We start from the raw sequence: 18,651 nt of genomic DNA on the forward strand, positions 1-18,651 counted from the left end.
GCAGCTCCCCTCCCGGGCCATACTCGGCCCCAGGGATTGCCAGCTCCTTGGAGCCAGCCCGAAGGAGGGGGGCACACAGCCCTCCTCCTGGAGCCAATCGTGGCATTGGGGACCATTACCACCCAGAGCCAGTTCCTGCTGTGTTCCGGGGTGCCCACAAACAAGCAGAAAGAGGCAGAACTAAAGTCAGCAGTGAACAGAAGGAGGAAGAATAAAGATCAGAAACTAACAGCAAGAGGCAACATAAAGGTGAGAAACGAGAAGAAAGAGGTAGAATAAAGGTAAAAAACAATCAGAAAGAGGCAGAATAAAGGCCAGAATAGAGCAGAAAGAGGCAAGACAAAGGAGAAAATGAACAGAAAGAGGAAAAATAAAGTTGAGAAATGAGTAGAAAAGGCAAAATAGAAATCAGAAACATGAGTCCAAGATATGGAGTGGTGCACCACCCGTTAAGTAAAAATAGTTTTTCAATAAGTCATATAGTCTCGGTTAGGTTTTCTTAATAGATTTCTTTATTTTCGTGAAAGTCCAAATACAGTAAATTGCCAGCCAACGCATTTCATTCATACGCCATGAACTTCTTCAGGCCATAAAGTGATGTCTGGTCCTAGGAAAGAATTAATATGTGCTGTGTGGCTGCATGTGCCTCCTTGATAAGGGCCTTATCAAGGAGACCCATTCAGCCATTTTGTATTTGGACTCTCACGAAAATAAAAAAATCCATTAAGAAAACCTAACCGAGACTATATGACTTATTGAAAAACTATTTTTACTTAACGGGTGGTGCACCACTCCATATCTTGGGCTAATCCATCCTCTGCTTCGTGGGTGGCATCCAACAACGGCAGGTGCTGGAGTAGCTTGTGCACACCCACCTGGATTTGTTGAATCAAATACAAAGGGTGCACAGCAGGTGAGTGCGGTCACTGCGTCCGCCGTTGCCTGTAAACTGTACTCAGAGATCAGAAACATGCTGAAGCAGGCAAAATACAGGTCAGAAATTAGCAGAAAGAGGAAAAATGAAGGTCGTCAACAAGCATACAAAGACAAAATATAGATCATACACAAGCAGAAAGAGGCAAAATAAAAGTCAGAAACGAGCAGAAAGAGGCAAATAGAGATCAGAAATAAGCAGAAAGTGGCAAAATAAAGGTAAGAAACAAGCAGAAAGATGCACAAAAGAGATCAGAAATTAATAGAAAGAGGCATAATAAAGGTCAGAAACAAGCAGAAAGAGGCAAAATAAAGGTCAGAACAGAGCAGGAAAAGGCAAAATAGTGCTCAGGAAGGAGCAGAGGGAGGCAAAATAAAGATCAGAAGTGAGCAGAAAGAGGCAAAACAAAGGTCATAAATGCACAGCAAGAGGCAAAATAGAGATCAGAAACAAGCAGAAAGAGGCAAAATAAAGTTCAGAAACAAGCAGAAGGGGCAAACTAGAGGTCAGCAATGCACACAAGGAAGAAAAATAGAGATCAGAAACATGCAGAAAGAGGTCAAATAAAGGCCAAAACGAGCAGAAAGAGGCAAACAAGAGATCAGAAATGACCAGAAGGAGGCAAAATAAAGATCAGAAACTTGCAGGAAGAGGCAAAAAAGAGTGCAGAAACAAGCAAAAAGAGGAAAAATAAAGGTTAGCAACTGATTGATTTGATTTGATTTGATTTGTCCATTTCTAAAGCGCACGAATGCCCGGAGGTGTCTTGGCGCTATGAATTGTCCAGTTTCCGGTGCAGGTCTGGAGTTAGTGTAGTTTATGCGGTGAAAAGCCAAGTCTTGATTTTCTTTCTAAATATCTCCAGAGTTGGGCTGTTTTTTACATCAAGTGGTAGTAAGTTCCATGTCCGTGCTGCGTGAACGAGGAAACTTCTTCCTCCCCAGTTTGATCGTTTAAACTTGGGTATCGCTATCAGTTTTTTTTGACCAGATCTGAGAAGCCTTGAAGGTTCGTAATGTTTCAGGTGTGTTTTCAGGAAGTGAGGGCCTTTGCCCTGCAGTGCCTTGTAGGTTAAGCACAGTGATTTGAACTTGACTCTTTTGGCCACAGGTAGCCAATGGAGTGTCTCTAGTTTATGACTAATAGGCTGAAACTTTGGAATTTCCAGTATCAGTCGTGCCGCTGCATTCTGGAGTCGCTGCATTTTTTCCATGATTTTTACTCTGGCTCCCGCATATAATGCGTTACCGTAGTCCAATCGAGACAGTGCAAGGGCTGTCACTACCGTTCTGCGTGTGCCTTGAGGCAGATATGGGAGTATTTTTCTTATCATTTTTAATGTCAGCCAGAAAGACGAGGCTAGTTTGTTTACTTGGGCTTCGTATGTTAATTTGGTGTCTATCAGGAATCCCAAGTTTTTAGCCTTCTCTGAGGGTTCTGGTCTTGTTCCCAGTTCAGGAGACCACCACTCTGGGGACCAGATATCAGCATTACCTCCCAGAATCATTACCTCACTCTTTTCTCCGTTGAGTTTGAGGCAATTTTGTTGCATCCATTGACTAACTTTTAGCATGCATAGTTGGAATTTCTTGGCTGTTACTTTATTGTCTTTGCCTATGGAAATGACAATTTGTGTATCGTCGGCGTAGGATATTGGTGTAAAGCCTTTTTCTCTTATTACTTCAGCAAGGGGGGCCACATATAAATTAAAAAGTGTTGGGCTTAATGAAGAGCCCTGTGGGACACCGCATGTACTTTAAAGGAGTCTGACTTTGCTTCTCCTAATTCAACTGTGAATTTTCTGTCCTTGAGGTAGGATACGATGAGATTGCACGCGTGGTCGCTAGCTCCGGCTTCCCTAATGCGTTTTATTAGTATCTCGTGGCTGACCGTGTCGAAGGCCGCCGAGAGATCTAATAGCACCAAGGCGGCCTTTTCCCCCTTGTCTAGTATACTTCTAAGTTCCTCGGTGGCCGTGAGGAGGGCTGTTTCTGTTCCGTGCCCTTCCCGGAATCCGAATTGAGAGTGGTCAAGCCAATTGTTGTCCAGTAGGTACCGTGAGAACTGTTTGTTCAGCAGTTTCTCCAGCACTTTTGCGGCAAAAGGAATCCTAGCTATGGGTCTGTAATTGCTGGGGACTTCACTGTCCAGATGGGGTTTTTTCAGTAGTGGCCTGATTGAAATGGTTTTCCAGTCATTTGGAAATATGCTGGTATTCAGAATTACTTCAAACAATTTTTGAAGTGCTGGTCCTATTTGTTCTGAATATATTTGCAATATCTTCGGTGGACATGGGTCTAAGGGACTGCCTGAGTTGGTTGTCGTTATTTCCTTAATAATTTGTTCCACTGTAGGTAAGGACCAGTGAAAGGATGGGGTGCCGCTGGGTTGGTTGTCTAGTTTTGTGTTATTTGTGGGGTTTTGAGTTATATGGTCTATCTGATTGTTTTTAAATAGTTCATATACTGAAGACACTTTATTTACGAAGAAGTGGCCTAAAGTATTGCAGAAGTCAGATGATATATCCTCTGGATTATTATTTTCGATTTTGGCAAGTTTTTTGACTACTGCGAACAGATCTTTACTCGAGTTCTTGGATTCATTTATTTTGTGTACAAAGAATTTGCTTTTTTCTGCGATTATCATATTTTTATAGGTGGCCAGTTAATTTTTATAGTCTACCTATAATTTGGGGTCATATTGCGATCTCCACTTTTTCTCTGCTCTTCTGCAGGTCTGTTTTTGTGTTTTTAAAGCTTCCGAGTACCAGGGTTGTGAAGGTGACTTCCTTTTGAAGGTCGCTCTTTTCTGTGGTACGGAACTCTGAGTGGCTGTTTTTAACCAATCGTTGAATTGCGTGCAGGCTATATTGCTGTCACTTTCTAGCGTTGGCAATGAGGAGTTCATTATCTCTACTAATATTTGAGGGTCTACTTTTGACCAATCAGGATAAGTGACTCTCTTGGGAATTTCAGTTGGTTTTCCCAGGTCCTCTATAGTCTCTAGCTGGAAGGATACTAATTTATGATCTGTCCATGCGATCGGGTGGACTTCTACCTTTGTTAATTTTTGGCAGGATGTAAAGATACCATCAAGTGTATGTCCTGCTACATGTATATCTAAATGGACTTTTTGGTCTAGATCAAAATTAGTCATTGCCTCTTTAAAGGTGTTGATTCTGGGGTCTGTGGTTTTCTCCAAATGTAAATTGAAGTCTCCCAATATTGTATAGTCCTGGTTCATTACACAAGATTCAAGGAAGGGACTTAATAATTCAATGAGCGTTTTTTTTGCATTTGGTGGTCTATAAATTAGTAGCCCATTGAAAGTATACTTGTTTGTAACCATAATTTGAAATGTCATGGTTTCACAGTCAGGGTGGCTACCTTTTTCAGAGCTCTTAATCCTGAGGCTTTCTTTAGCTATAATCGCTAACCCTCCTCCCCGTTTCATTTTTCTATCTACTCTATATAATGAGTATTTTTCGGGTATTGCTAATGAGAGGTCGGCGTCGGATGCTTCATCCGCCCATGTTTCCGTTACAAACAATACATCGACTTCTTGGTTTTCGATCAAATAGGCGATGTGGGTGTTGTGTTTTGTGTGTTGTGTTTTCTGTTTTAGCAGAAAGACGCAAAATAAAGGTTGTAATTGAGCAGAAAAAAGGCGGAAAACAATAAGGAAAAGAGCAGAATCTACTCAGGCACTCATGCACCCACTCTCAGAACAACCCAGACACTCACACACCCACCCAGAAACTCATGCGCCCACTCACGGACCCACTCAGACGCTCATGCACCCACTCACATACTAAGTGAGACACTCATGCACTCACTCACACACTCACTCTCAAAGATTACAGGTTACAGTTTTGAAATATTATAAAATGTTCACATTCACTGCAAAAACAAAGGTTACAGGGACATTATCGTTAGAAAATAGAATAATGACATCATCCACAGAACCACTCATATACCCACTCACACATCCACACAATCAGTCACATGCACATTCTCAAACCCATACAAAAATCCATGTACCCACTCCCTCATAAATAGAGGGAGTCACATACCCACTCCCTCGTTCCTATAGGTACTCATACAACCAGTAACTCACCCATACAGATACATACACACACACTCGCTCACTCAGTACTGATACTAACACATACTCAGTCACCTAACAATTCACTGAGGCTAGCACATAGTCTCCCATAGAGCCTCTATCACACTCACTTACTGCTAAATCAACCATACAGTCACTCATGCCCTCTCTTATCTACCATTTACAGCCACTCACACACCCGCTCACTCACCCAATAAGCCATTCATGTACCCTCTCAGTTACCATTTACAGCCGTTTAATACCTTCCAATACAAAAAATATCCATAAAGCAGTATTCCTCTTTCTATGTGCTGTTAAATGCATCACACATCGAAGTGGCTGTAATGATGAGAAATATAAATATTTCTTGTCACTAACCCTCATTGGGGAAGACACAGCATGTTTATGCATTTCCAGGCTCACCACCATTAGCAAATATGGTAATCAGCAGAAATCCATGGGTGGAGGCATAGGAACACCTATGCTCCACCCATGGAACGCCTTCCAAGCACAAGGTAACACAGTGCATTGCGTTGCATTACTTTGTATTTATTAGACCGGGAAAAGCCATGCGAAGTAGCTTAGTGAATACCAAAAATGATTTTGGGTTAAGACTGCGCCCCATAGTTACATAGTAATCATACTAAATCTGCCAAAGAAATGTAGGCAAAAAGCAATAGTCATTGAAAACACTCTAAGCAGTCTGGTTGACCGAGGAAGCAGCTGCATTCCACAGAGGGGGCTCATAGAATGGAAATCTACATCAAGAAAAAATAGATTACCTTTCCAGCTCTGGGTCCTGGCTTGATCACCAAGCTTGAGGATGAGTCGTCTTTATCCTTATCGGTGGTGCAGTTCTCAATGGTCTAAGGAAAATAAAAGAGACTGAACAACATAGAAAATATCAACATGCAGCAAAATCATTTGAGAAAGAAGATAATTAGGAATTTTAATTATAGGACACCAGTGCTCTTTGACATCCCAAGGCAAAGAAATAAATGGTGAAGTCATGCAAGTTCCACAATGAACAGATTAATAGTAAACAGGCCCAATTTAAGAACTGACACAATAAGGAGGCAAGAAATGTACTTAGTACTGTTTGTGCTAAGATTTCACCATATAAATACCCAGAGTTAAAAAATAGGCCGAGACATAACTGTAATTATGCTGGCAAAATTCATGCAATTTTGAGAATTTGTATCATGTTTGTTATGTGAAATTCCAGAATTTACAACACTACAACAATTGTGTAAACACACGTTTGTTCACTGTACACATATGGCACAGGAATGTAGGAACAATGTGAAAAACAAGAATGCAATCAGCGATTGTTCCTGGCTATTGTGTCTTTATGGCAATTTTTTTTTGTTCAAATCGATGCAAGGGAACAGTTTATGCTCAAATATTTCACTGAATAATGACTGCATTGTGGTTATTAATATGGAATTTCACATCATTTTCCCATATTTTTTTGATAATATCATGACACAAATTATGCGAATTGCGAATTGTACACACCCCTATTATTGTATTTTTTTTTAAATGGCTTTAGTCGGTAGGCCAGTTTAAAAAGCTACTATGGAGCCTATGAAGTTCAACTACTAGTACACAAGAACTTTACCACATTTCTCCTCTTTTTTTCACATATTTTTTATGTGGATGTTCCACACTAGGAAAAGTGTTTGCTTTTCAGTTAACAATAACGTGCATTCCAGATTGCATAGGCAGATTTGTATCAGGGGTATTGGGATTTAGCTATGATACAAGCTGTGGGCAGCATTTCATTTAGTACTACTCCAAACAAGGAAAACCTTTTTTTTAGGAAAGATGTGCTAACAACTGACATTGCACAATTTATCAACATCAAATTCAGAACTGCCACTAGCATTCACTGCTGGTAAACTTAAGTTCCTCAGAAGTAAACTATTTACATGATCCAAGGCTTTGCCCTTTTTCTAGGGCACGTTTTCTTCTCTCCCTTCTACCTGGAAGATTATCTGCTGGTTGACAATCCACTTAGTTAAAGGTTAGGAGAATCAGTGCATTGCTACTGCCATTTATCCACAGATTTTTTAGTTGCAAAGAAAACAATGTACTTGTGCCTAAACCCCTGATCTAATAACCCTATGGAATGCGGGGAAGAAGAGGGACACATTCAAGTTTCTAAGCTGGAAGCACTTGCATACCAATAGTTTGCTATGGGACTTAAACTAGTTTTGTAAAGTGACCACATACCTGTTTTTTCCACCTATTACCATCACTTTCTAGCACTTCCTCCAACAGTACATCTGCATGGAAGGCACAGATTTCCAAAAGTGCCTTTTGTGCTAAGTATTCCCGATATTATAAATGTCAGTTTTAGAAATGCATAATCTTTTTTTCATATTTGTAGGTACTAGCTGATGTGACCAATGTATTCAGTAAGGTTTATCTTAATTCAAATTGATTCAATCATGTCTTATATATCATATACACAAACCACACAACTATGGCACTTGTTACAATTGACACAATTATAATAACAAATAATAATTATTGATGTGAGGTGTTTGGAATTTATTGGGTGTGATAATTATCACCTATTATAAGTTGGCCCATAATATAGGGCATAACATGGGGTTCTTAGTGCTTATCATTTCTGAATGTCCCACTAATTATTGACCAGTGTTCATACTTTAAATTACAGCAGGCTTGCCCGTCAAAACTAAACTTGGAATGCATATTTATCACACCCATAGTGGACGGGGTGCAATAACAAAGAGGCAAACTAATAATTCAGATATATGTCATTATAGGAACCCACATAGGTTCCATGACAAAACCACACAATGCCTTTATAATGCGTGCCCTTGCCACGCATATGCCTTTCCCACGTATGCCTTAAAAAAGTAAGTATGTAGAAGGTAAGAATAAAGCCTTTTAATTTTCAAATATGTATAACATATAAATATATATATTTGAGAATTAAAAAAGGTTTTATAGTTACCTTCTGAATACTTCCTTTTTTTGTTGTCTATATATATAGTCACTGACCCACTCACTCACTTATACAGCCACTCACACAGCCACTCACTCACCCATACATCTCATACAACTAGTCACTCACCCACTTAGTCACCTATACAGGCTCTCACATGCTAATCCACTCACCCAGACAGACTCTGAACACAGTCACTCCCTCACCCTTACAACCAATAACACACACTCACTCACACACCCACACAACCAGTTACATACCCATTCACACATCCACGCACATTCTCACACACCAACTCAATTAACCAAAATCCTACTCAAAGGGCCATTCACTCACCCATACAGCACACTTACACACCCAGTCACTCACTCATACAGCCTTTCAGACACCCATAGACTCACCCATACAGTTACTCACATACCCACCCATACTGCCACTGGCACAACCACTCTCTCACCAATACAGCCACTGACATTCAATCATCCACACAGCTACTTACCCTCCCACTCATACACCTATATAGCCACACAGACACTCACTCACACATAGATATACAAGCTACTCACACATTATATGTTAAAAGTAGTATCACTCATTAGTAGTACACCTAGTGTACTAATTAAACTTTTGTAGTAGCTTAGTATATATGTTTAACATTCATAAACTCTTGAAACACACTTACACTCACTGGATGCCATCGGTGATGTCATCAGTTTTGCCATCAGCAATGTCACTTACCATGTAATGAGCAATGTAGTATGCAATGTCAAAGTCAGTACATTGCAGGGGTGTAAGCTCTAGTTAGCTCAGGTAGCTATAACTGCTGAATTTCACAGGTTTTGTATGAGTGAAATCTGAGCCTAACTATAACATCCCTGTAACTGTTGTTTTTGTTCGTGAATTTCAAAGTGTTTTTAGTCTATTTCCTAACTATATCATCCCTGTGACATTCGTTTTTTTAGTGAATTTCTAGTTTTTAGGTCTCGCCTGACCCAGCGCATGCGCTGGTCTGGCAAGACTTTTTGTGAGGGCTCAGAATATGCTACAATGGCCAGCCTAGAGCTACGGTGCATGTGCGCGGGTGCGCGCTTAGGAGCAGAGGCTGGCAAACCTCGTCATGCTCATTAAGCACCCGCGATCACTTTCGCGGCGCCCCTTTGATGTTCTTGTTCAAAGAACATCAAAGATCAAAGAACATGTTTTTGTGTTAATGCTTTGCTGCACCCGTTTGACTTACAATGTGCTTTCTCTTTCCACAAACTCGATGTTTGTGTTCCTTTATTTTGAGATGCTTTTAGTATTACTGTTGTGTGACTTAAAGAACATTAAGGAAATGTTACTGTAAAACTGGACAAAGTTCACAGTGTTTATTTGTGATTGTAGCGGCTGCTTCATGTCCGTTGCACCATTCAGGGAGCCCTTTCGTTGGCGCTTTCATGAGGACATGATGAGGAAGCTCTAAACTTTTGGCACATTCTCTTTAAAAGTCACAGCATGTTGGCAACTGGTTAATCGATTAGACCTATGTCGCGCTTTAAATTTCAAAGCGCTATGGTGGGTGCAGCAGTTACAACTCATGAAATATGGGGTGCAACTCACAAGGAGGGGGCAGGTTTGAGTGCACATTGGCTGCAATCGAACTCTCAAGATGATGGGCTGTGTGTATCCATTATCAGCACCAAGTCTTCGCTAAGTGATCTTGTTTGTTTTGTTGTTGTGTTAATGCTTTGCTGCGCCAGTTTGGCTTACAATGTGCTTTCTCTTTCCACAAACTCGATGTTTGTGTTCCTTTATTTTGAGATGCTTTTAGTATTACTGTCACACACAACCACAACCACACCCACACACACAACCACACACACACATACAACCACAACCACACACACACAACCACACATACAACCACACACACACAACCACACACACACACACACACATGCACACAACCACATACACACACAACCACACACACAAGCACATGCAACCACACACTCAACCCCACACACAACCCCACACACAACCACACACAACCACACACACATTTATACACACAACCACATGCACAACCACACACACAACCACACGCCCAACCACACAACCACACCCACAACCACATACAATCACACCCAACCACACAACCACACACACAACCACACACACAACCACACACAAACACACACAAACACACACAACCACACACACACAACGACACACACACAACCACACACACAACCACACAAACAACCACACACACACAACCACACAAACAACCACACATACATAACCACACCCACAAGCACACACAACCACACCCAACCACACCCACAACCATACACAACCACATCCACACACACACACAGACACACACACACAACCACAACCACACACTCAACCACACACTCAACCACACACACAACTACAACCACGCACACAACCACACACACAACCACAACCACACACACAACACACACAACCACACACACAACCACACACACACACACACACACAGCCACACACACACAACCACAACCACGCACTCAACCACACACACAACTACAACCACGCACACAACCATACACACAACCACAACCACACACACAACACACACAACCACACACACAACCACATACACACAACCACATACACACAATGACCACACACAACCACACACACAACCACACACACACAGCCACACACACACACACAACCATACACACAACCACAACCACACACACAACCACACATAACCACACACACACACACCTAACCACACACAACCACACACACACCCACGTACAAACAACCACACACACACAACCACACACACACAACCACACCCACAACCACACACACACACAACCATACCCAACAACACAACCACACACAACCACACAACCACACACACAACCACACACAAACAACCACACACAACCACACAACCACACACACAACCACACACACAACCACACACACAACCACACACACAACAGACACAACCACACACACCCACACACATCCACAACTACACACACAATCACACACACAACCACACACACACACAACCACACACAAATCCACACATACAACACACACACAACCACACACACAACCAAACACACAACCACACACACAACACACACAACCACACACAACCACACACAACCACACACAACCACAACCACAACCACACACCCAACCATACACACACAACCACAACCACAAACACAACCCCCCACACACACAACCACACAACCACACACACAACCACACACACAACCACCCACACAACCACACACACAACCACACATACAACCACACACAACCACACACACACATAACCACACACACAACCACACACACATCCATACACACACAACCACACACACACAACCACACACACACAACCACACACACACAACCACACAAACACAACCACAACCACACACACAACCACAACCACACTCAAAACCACACACACAACCGCACCCAACCACACCCAACAACACATCCACACACACACCCACAACCACACCCGTACCCATAACTGTACCCACACACAACCACAACCACACATGCAACCACACACACAAGCACACACACAAGCACATACACACCCACACACACAAGCACACACACAAGCACATACACACCCACACACACAAACACACACAACTACACATAACCACAACCATAAACACAACCACACACACACACAACCACACCCAACTGCGCACACCCAACCACACACACAACCACACACACAACCACACACACAACACACACAACCACAACCACACACAACCACACACACACACAACCACACACAACCACACATCCACACACACACACCCACAACCGCACCCACACCCACAACCGCACCAGCACCCACAACCGCACCCAAACCCACAACCAATCCCACACACACAACCACACACACACACAACCACACACACAACCAACCACACACACACAACCACACACACACAACCACACACACACACAACCACACACAACCACACACACAACCACACCAAGAATTGGCATATCCAATAGGTCTCACCTTTGGGACCTTATAAGTGATTAGCCACGAAACAGTTAAGGTGGTTGCACCAAGGATATTGCGCTGCATAACTAAATACTTAGAAGGTCACAAAATGTTTATTTGCATATCTTGATTATTCTACATTACCCAATTGGTTCCTTCAAACATCTTCAGGTCCAGTGGATCTCCCTGCAGTTTACCATCCAGAAAGATAAGTGAGTGACAGCTGGCCAGGGCAGCTAATAGTGGGCTCCAAGGTAATGCATCACTATAACTGAACTTGTGAACTTTCTGAAAACTGGGGCAAGAAAGAAACCAGAGATAAGCAATGTATCAACTTTGTATCAGTTGGCAAAAAGGGAGAAAACAAATTCTGCACATTGATTTAATAATTATATGAATTGTAACATGTGGCCATTGATTGAAGTGAAAACAAATCTTACAACAATCTTTGATAATTCTCATCCAGTCCGGTTTCTGGTACAATGACGAGCAACACAGGCACTGTGCTGATCTCACATTATCAAAAGAGAAATCAGACCGCGTCATTAGGCGCTACCTTCTTTCACATTGGGTGGTGCTCGGGCATAAATGTCTATCCTTGAATACCAATCTATGCAAGAGAGCTCCAGCTGGAAAGGGGTCAATGTCTCCTAAATTAATTCCTTGGACCCAGGAACCGCGATCCCCAAGCAAGACGATCCCACACTATAGTAGGAAAGACATTTCTTAGGGGATGACCCCATGACCATGTATAAGTGCAAACGATTTACTTCATGCCAAGGAAAAATGGTATGAGCTGTATTTCTGCCCTCAGGGTATTTACCCTCAATCTGCTCCCCATGGGACAAAAAGCCCACTTGACTCCAGGGCTATTATTTACATAAAAGCAATGTCCACCCCTGCATAGAGTTTCGCTCCCGCCCCATAACAGGCCTAAAAGTCTTTCTCATTGCCCCCCCCCCCCCCGAGTGGGCGAAATTTGGGGATTTACTCCAATCTGTATCAGTGATAATTAAATGAACAGGCTTGTCCTGCCACAAAGCCTCACCCTTTTCTTCAAAGCCTCAGCTCTCTTCTTGCCGCCACTTCTCGGGGCATGAGTATCACTATCCACATGGCAAGCAAAAGGAAATTGCATTTCTCGTGGGAACAGTTTTGACATAGGCGCTGGCAGAAAGGATATAAATTCAATTTGTTTCCACTTGCCATGGTGAAAGTTTCACTATTTGGGCTCTACGACAACCGGCAACTAGAGCTCCCTATGTATGCTTCCATTTCTTAAACATAGAGATCCGGCAGTTCAGGATGGTACATCTTGCATGAATTCCACTACATGTTCCAATAGAGAATGCCCCACAAACTTCAAACTTTGGCTAAAATCATGCATTTTCCTCACATTTCTGTGAGAAAAAGTCAGGAAATCTAGCAGAGCCACAAAATTGCTACTACCCAATATACCCAAAATTAACCTGATAAGAAGTGCTGTACCATCTAAAATAGAGCTCAGAACTGAAGCGGAGAAAGCCTCAGCAGCTAAGGAGTTCATGTTTTTTTCTTTAGACTCAAGATTCAAGATTTGTATTTATTTTAAGGTCAACAAATACAAAACAGATTTGCTTAAAACAGTTATGATGTTCCAGCTTTAAAACCACTTTAAGAAACTCTTTAAAATGTTATACAAGTTATAACAGTCAAATTCATCAGGTGGCAATTTACAGAGCGTAATTAAACCTCGTGGAGTAGAGACATTATGTCTAAAACAGATGGGCTTTATATACCAATGCCGAGCCTCAGCCAGAATCGGATTTGGACACACTAACAGTACGTGAAGTACATATTGCACTCCTCCATCATACAAATCACAAATTCCTGTTTTAGTTCATGATTATTCCATTTGTATTTAAATACCTTTAGTGGGAGGTTCCCTAACTGCACTAAAAGGATGCAGCGCTGGGCCCTATGTTCTAGGGCAAAGCTTATGTATCGCCGCAGAGATTTATATTCTATACTTTCTACGAATTGTGCATAATGTTTTAGTTGGGAACAGTGTTCTACATCCAGGTCAAAGCTTGTTCTTGGTGTCAAATTCTTTAAAAAAAAGCTTTAAATGTGTTGGTGCCCAAACTTTTAAAAGTGCTGCTGTGCAACGGGACAAATTAAAAGCAATACTAAGTTTCCTATTAAAAGTAAATTGCAACGACTCATCTCTAAAAGTCTCCAATTTTAAAATATTCCTTAGAGATCCTCGGTCAGTGTGCAGGAGATTATATGCCCATCGTATTATACTGGAGAAGGCTCTAGCATAAGAGCTATCTAAAGATAACTCTAGGCGTAATGCTTGAACTGGGAATGCTTGGTTAACTTTTTATAATTTACATAATAAGTTCCCTTCCCTAACTTTTACTGGTTGCCAAGTATTAACCGAAATATATTCAAGGGCATACGATGAAATAGGGGGAATTTTTATACAATAATCCTCTAGTAGGGATTGAAATTGTCTATTACCAGTGGAAGAGTGTAACCTCTGTAATGCGCCAGCATGAGTATATGCCTTACGTCCTATATGCTGAAAATGAGAGACATTTTGTAAAGTTTGAGAAAAAATTTGCTCCAGCTAAGTGTATTCTTGACCATCTCTAAGGAATTTTCTCCTAATATCCAATTAAAATAAAGGAATAGCTTTTTCCTCTAAATGGTAAGACTTTGGTTTTAGATGTATCTGGAACCAAGATATTTTATTTTGCATAGCCATTTGGTGCAATTACATTTCTTTGTAGACCTTTCGGTGTGAGATCTAAAATCACAACATTATCAGCGTACATTAAATGTGGATATTACAAAATGCTATTTTTGGTGGGGAATTATTGATTTTTTACAAAATACTCTGGAAAATCGCTTGTAGAGAGAGAAAATAAGATGGGGGACAGAAGACAGGCTTGTTTTGAACCATTCAAGGTGGATATCGATCGTGTTAATCCCTTTTCTCCCCCATTGGACTTTACATCATGTTGCTGTGTGTAATAATATAATTATTGTGAGTACGTCATTAGTTTTTCCTAACCTCTTCAACTTCTTCCAGAGTGTTGGTCTGTCCACACTGTCAAAAGTGGTAGTAAAATCGATAAAAATACAGTATTCAACCTGTAATTTCGACACTACATATTTGTTGACAACCATTTGAAGGACCGCAATATTGTCTATTACAGAATGTTTTGGGCGAAAACTGGCCTGTGTCATAGGGAACACTCCTCTGGAAAAGGCCCAATCCTTCAAATGTTCCAGAACACAGGCTGCAAAAATCTTCCTGGTGGCATCCAGCTAAGCAATTTTTCGGTACTTGTCTCGGAACCTTTTTAAAAAGTGGAACCACGATGCTCCCCAGCCATGATTTTGGAATTTTTCCAGTTGTAAAAACATTGAAGTATAGGGGGGGGCTAAACATGTGCTCCAATCCTCCATATTACTTTGAAGAACTGTAATCAGAATTTTATCTGGATCCATTGCTGTAGAAGATCTAGTGACCGTTATATAATGGGCTATTTGCTTAGCTGTTGGGGCTAGGATATCTAGATTCTTTTTCTTCTTCCAGTGGAATGGTTGACATGATTTTTCAGGGTTCTGTGAATTTGGTTTATACAAATCATAAATATATTAATCCCAGTCAGCTGATGATACTGGAGATACTTGTAGAGGTTTCCTTGTTCTCATTTCTTTAGCTACTAAACTCCAGAATGCCCTACTATTTTTACATTTTTCTGCCATTCGGATATAAACCCACTTTTGATCTTGACGTTTTTTTCCTTTTTTCCATTGTCTGATTTTTTTCAACTGTGTAATTTCTTTCCATCTGATCCCAGAGATGTTTTGAGTTGTAATGATTTGTGATCTTGACACTTTCCTTTTGGATATCTCATGACCTTATATTGTCCTTTTGATGGTTCCTGAAGGGTAGCCACCACCGAGGAAATAGTGTCTTCATAGCTTGTTATAGGGTCCACTTCGTTTTTAAAAAGATCTCATTGTGTCAAAATAATTGCATTATTAATTTTATTGATTGCTTTAGAATTCCATTTTTTTTATCCTGTGTCAGGGAAGCCGTTCATAGAACTTGAAGACCATGGGAGAGTAGATTGCATGAGAACTTCCACTCCCAAGAATAAAATTGCATGATCATTTTCATGTGTTCTTTCTATAATCAGTGTTTGCACTTTTCTGAATAGATCCAGGCTACAAATTATGTAGTCTACGATTGAAGAGCTGTGATTACCTATTCTCGTAAATGCAGCGGGAATATCACCATATACTCTTCCATTTAAAATGACTACATTTATTGTGGACACTGAGGTAAGGAGTAATTTCCCCCATTTATCAGCTTTTATCTGTGTTGGAGTTATAGGTAAGGGGATAGACAGAGCTGCATCTTGTGTATGAATCCTCCAATTGGCCAGCAGGGCATTTGAGATTTTTACCGGAGGATACCATTTGGATTTTATAGTTGATTCTTTTTTTTCAAATGTTTTTTCCATTAAATAATCATATGGGGGTCCAGGTGGTATGTATATGTTACAAATAAGCAAATCGTGGATGGTGTCCAGCCTTTCTTTCCAGTGCTTGATTTTGATGCATTGGACGTTCAAGAGGGACTTTTCAATTACTTCCAGATCCCAATAGATTTCTTCCCTCGAGAGAATTTCGAGACCTCCCTTTGCATGGCCCCTTCTCACTGCCTCTGTCGGAACATCATACACAAACTTATCTTTTTGAACAAAGGATTCTAAGGCCCATGTTTCTTGCAAAATCACTATCGCCGAGAATTTTCCAGAATAGAGGCTAACTTTTCCGTATCTTTCCAGGTGATGTTCCAAGATACAATTGTCAAGCTTCTGCTAAAAAGGGAATTTATTTGCTTTTCCCTGTTTGTTACTATTCAAATTACTGGAGATCCAAGACCAAGAATTTTCATTCGTTTGTATCTCTACTTTTTTAGAATTATAATTCCAGATTCGTCACTCTCCGTCTTTTATCGAGATTGTTAAGGTTCCTTCAGGTACATTCAGGGGCCTGAAAATGCTTGATTATATTGGGGAGTCTTGTTCTCGTTCTTCTCCTTTGGATTTTTTTGCTATTTGACATTTTCTTTAACTTCCACTAAAACAAATCCATTTTTGTGGATGATGTAACTCTCTTTTAGGATTATTGAAGGGATCACATTGGACCAAAACTCAACAGTTGCCACCTGCAAGTTGAAGTTTGTTTGGGGAAGCTTCTAACTTTATTTCTGAGGTTGTGAGTGAGTGAAGTAAATGGATCTTGTGCAATAGATTTACTATTTTTCCACGATTCAGAGAGTCTTTTCCTGTGGGGAATAAATCCGTTATTTCTAAAGTGCAAGAGTCAGTCTGCTCTCCCATACCATTTGAATTCCAAATAGAAGATTGAGTTTCTTTTTCTCGGTAGATCCTGCCCTGATGATCTTTTATATGTTTTATGAAAACATTTGGCGGCAATGGATTTAGTTGTTTCTGATCTTCTTGGATTTTGTGTGATGGTAGATGCTGATCTATATTTTAAATGAATTTAGGGGTCTTCAAGATTTGTACATCTGCCGAGACTTTCCGTTCTGGGACTGTGGAAATTTTAGATTCCTTTTTGTTCGTTTCGAGAATCGACATTTTGCTTTTTTCTTATTATTTTTCTTATTTATTTATTTATTTATTTTTTAAACTTTATTGTGCAAAATAGCATCGTTACAAATATGGGCCTACAACCACCAGGGCCAGCCGCTAGTATATGCATATCAATTGCTGGATGTCACGAAGCAGCGACTGATCCCCAGAGGCTAAGCAGGGTTACAGGAGATATTCTAAGCAACTCAGAAGCTAGGCAGAATACAGATATTTTTAAGTTTAAAAGAAAAGAACAAACAAAGAAACAATGAAACAAAACTCAAGGCGAGAAACAGTCTAGATGGTGTCGAGCTCCGATGGGGGGATCCCACCATACCAGGTAGAGAATCAGGAGGACAATAAAGATGACCAGGGGTCCTATTTATTTCTAACTAGTTTTATTTCTCTTTTCCTTTTGCTCTGACATACACTCTGACTCCCTTATAGACAGAGATTCAGGGGAGATTTCTTCTTTTTTAATTGGTTGGTTTAGTGGTTCTTGATGTCTTCTCTGATTGAAAATTGGAAAAATGTAAACAGCTTCTTGTGAATTTCTTTCACTTATTGAATCCTTAAATAATTTGTGAAGATAATACATTTTATCATCTTTAGTGACCTTATTTTTTTCTTTTTTTAAAGACGATGTACCAGTTTGAGTTGCCATTTGCTTTTTTGTTGGAGGATGGTTATCAAATGGAATAAAATTTAGGACACTGCTATTTTCTCCATCAACTTTTAAAAATGTTCTTATAGAAGTTTGAAGATTTTTGTTCAGCTGTTTTTCCTATTTTTATCCACTAAGTATGGCAGTATTCCTGTTTGCATTTCCAAAATCTGATCAGAGTTTTCCATATGATGTTCCAGAAAAGTCAATATAGATTCCAAAATCTTCTGCAATGTAAAAAAAGTGCTGGATATAGGATCT

The 18,651-nt window shown here is 40.6% G+C and overlaps 1 protein-coding gene across 1 annotated transcript in view; it reads right to left on the minus strand.

Annotated features, from left to right (window-relative positions):
* LOC146788639 (putative cation-transporting ATPase 13A5) overlaps window positions 1-18,651 on the minus strand; it is a 586,298-nt gene that overhangs the window by 343,105 nt on the left and 224,542 nt on the right. The window contains exons 14-15 of the mRNA XM_085635842.1: window positions 12,205-12,355; window positions 5,821-5,904 (exon numbers count right to left, since the gene is read on the minus strand). Coding sequence (XP_085491968.1) covers window positions 5,821-5,904; window positions 12,205-12,355 — 235 coding nt within the window. The remainder of the gene's footprint in view (window positions 1-5,820; window positions 5,905-12,204; window positions 12,356-18,651) is intronic.

Source organism: Triturus cristatus, chromosome 11, assembly GCF_964204655.1.
Source record: "Triturus cristatus chromosome 11, aTriCri1.1, whole genome shotgun sequence".
Taxonomy (NCBI): domain Eukaryota; kingdom Metazoa; phylum Chordata; class Amphibia; order Caudata; family Salamandridae; genus Triturus; species Triturus cristatus.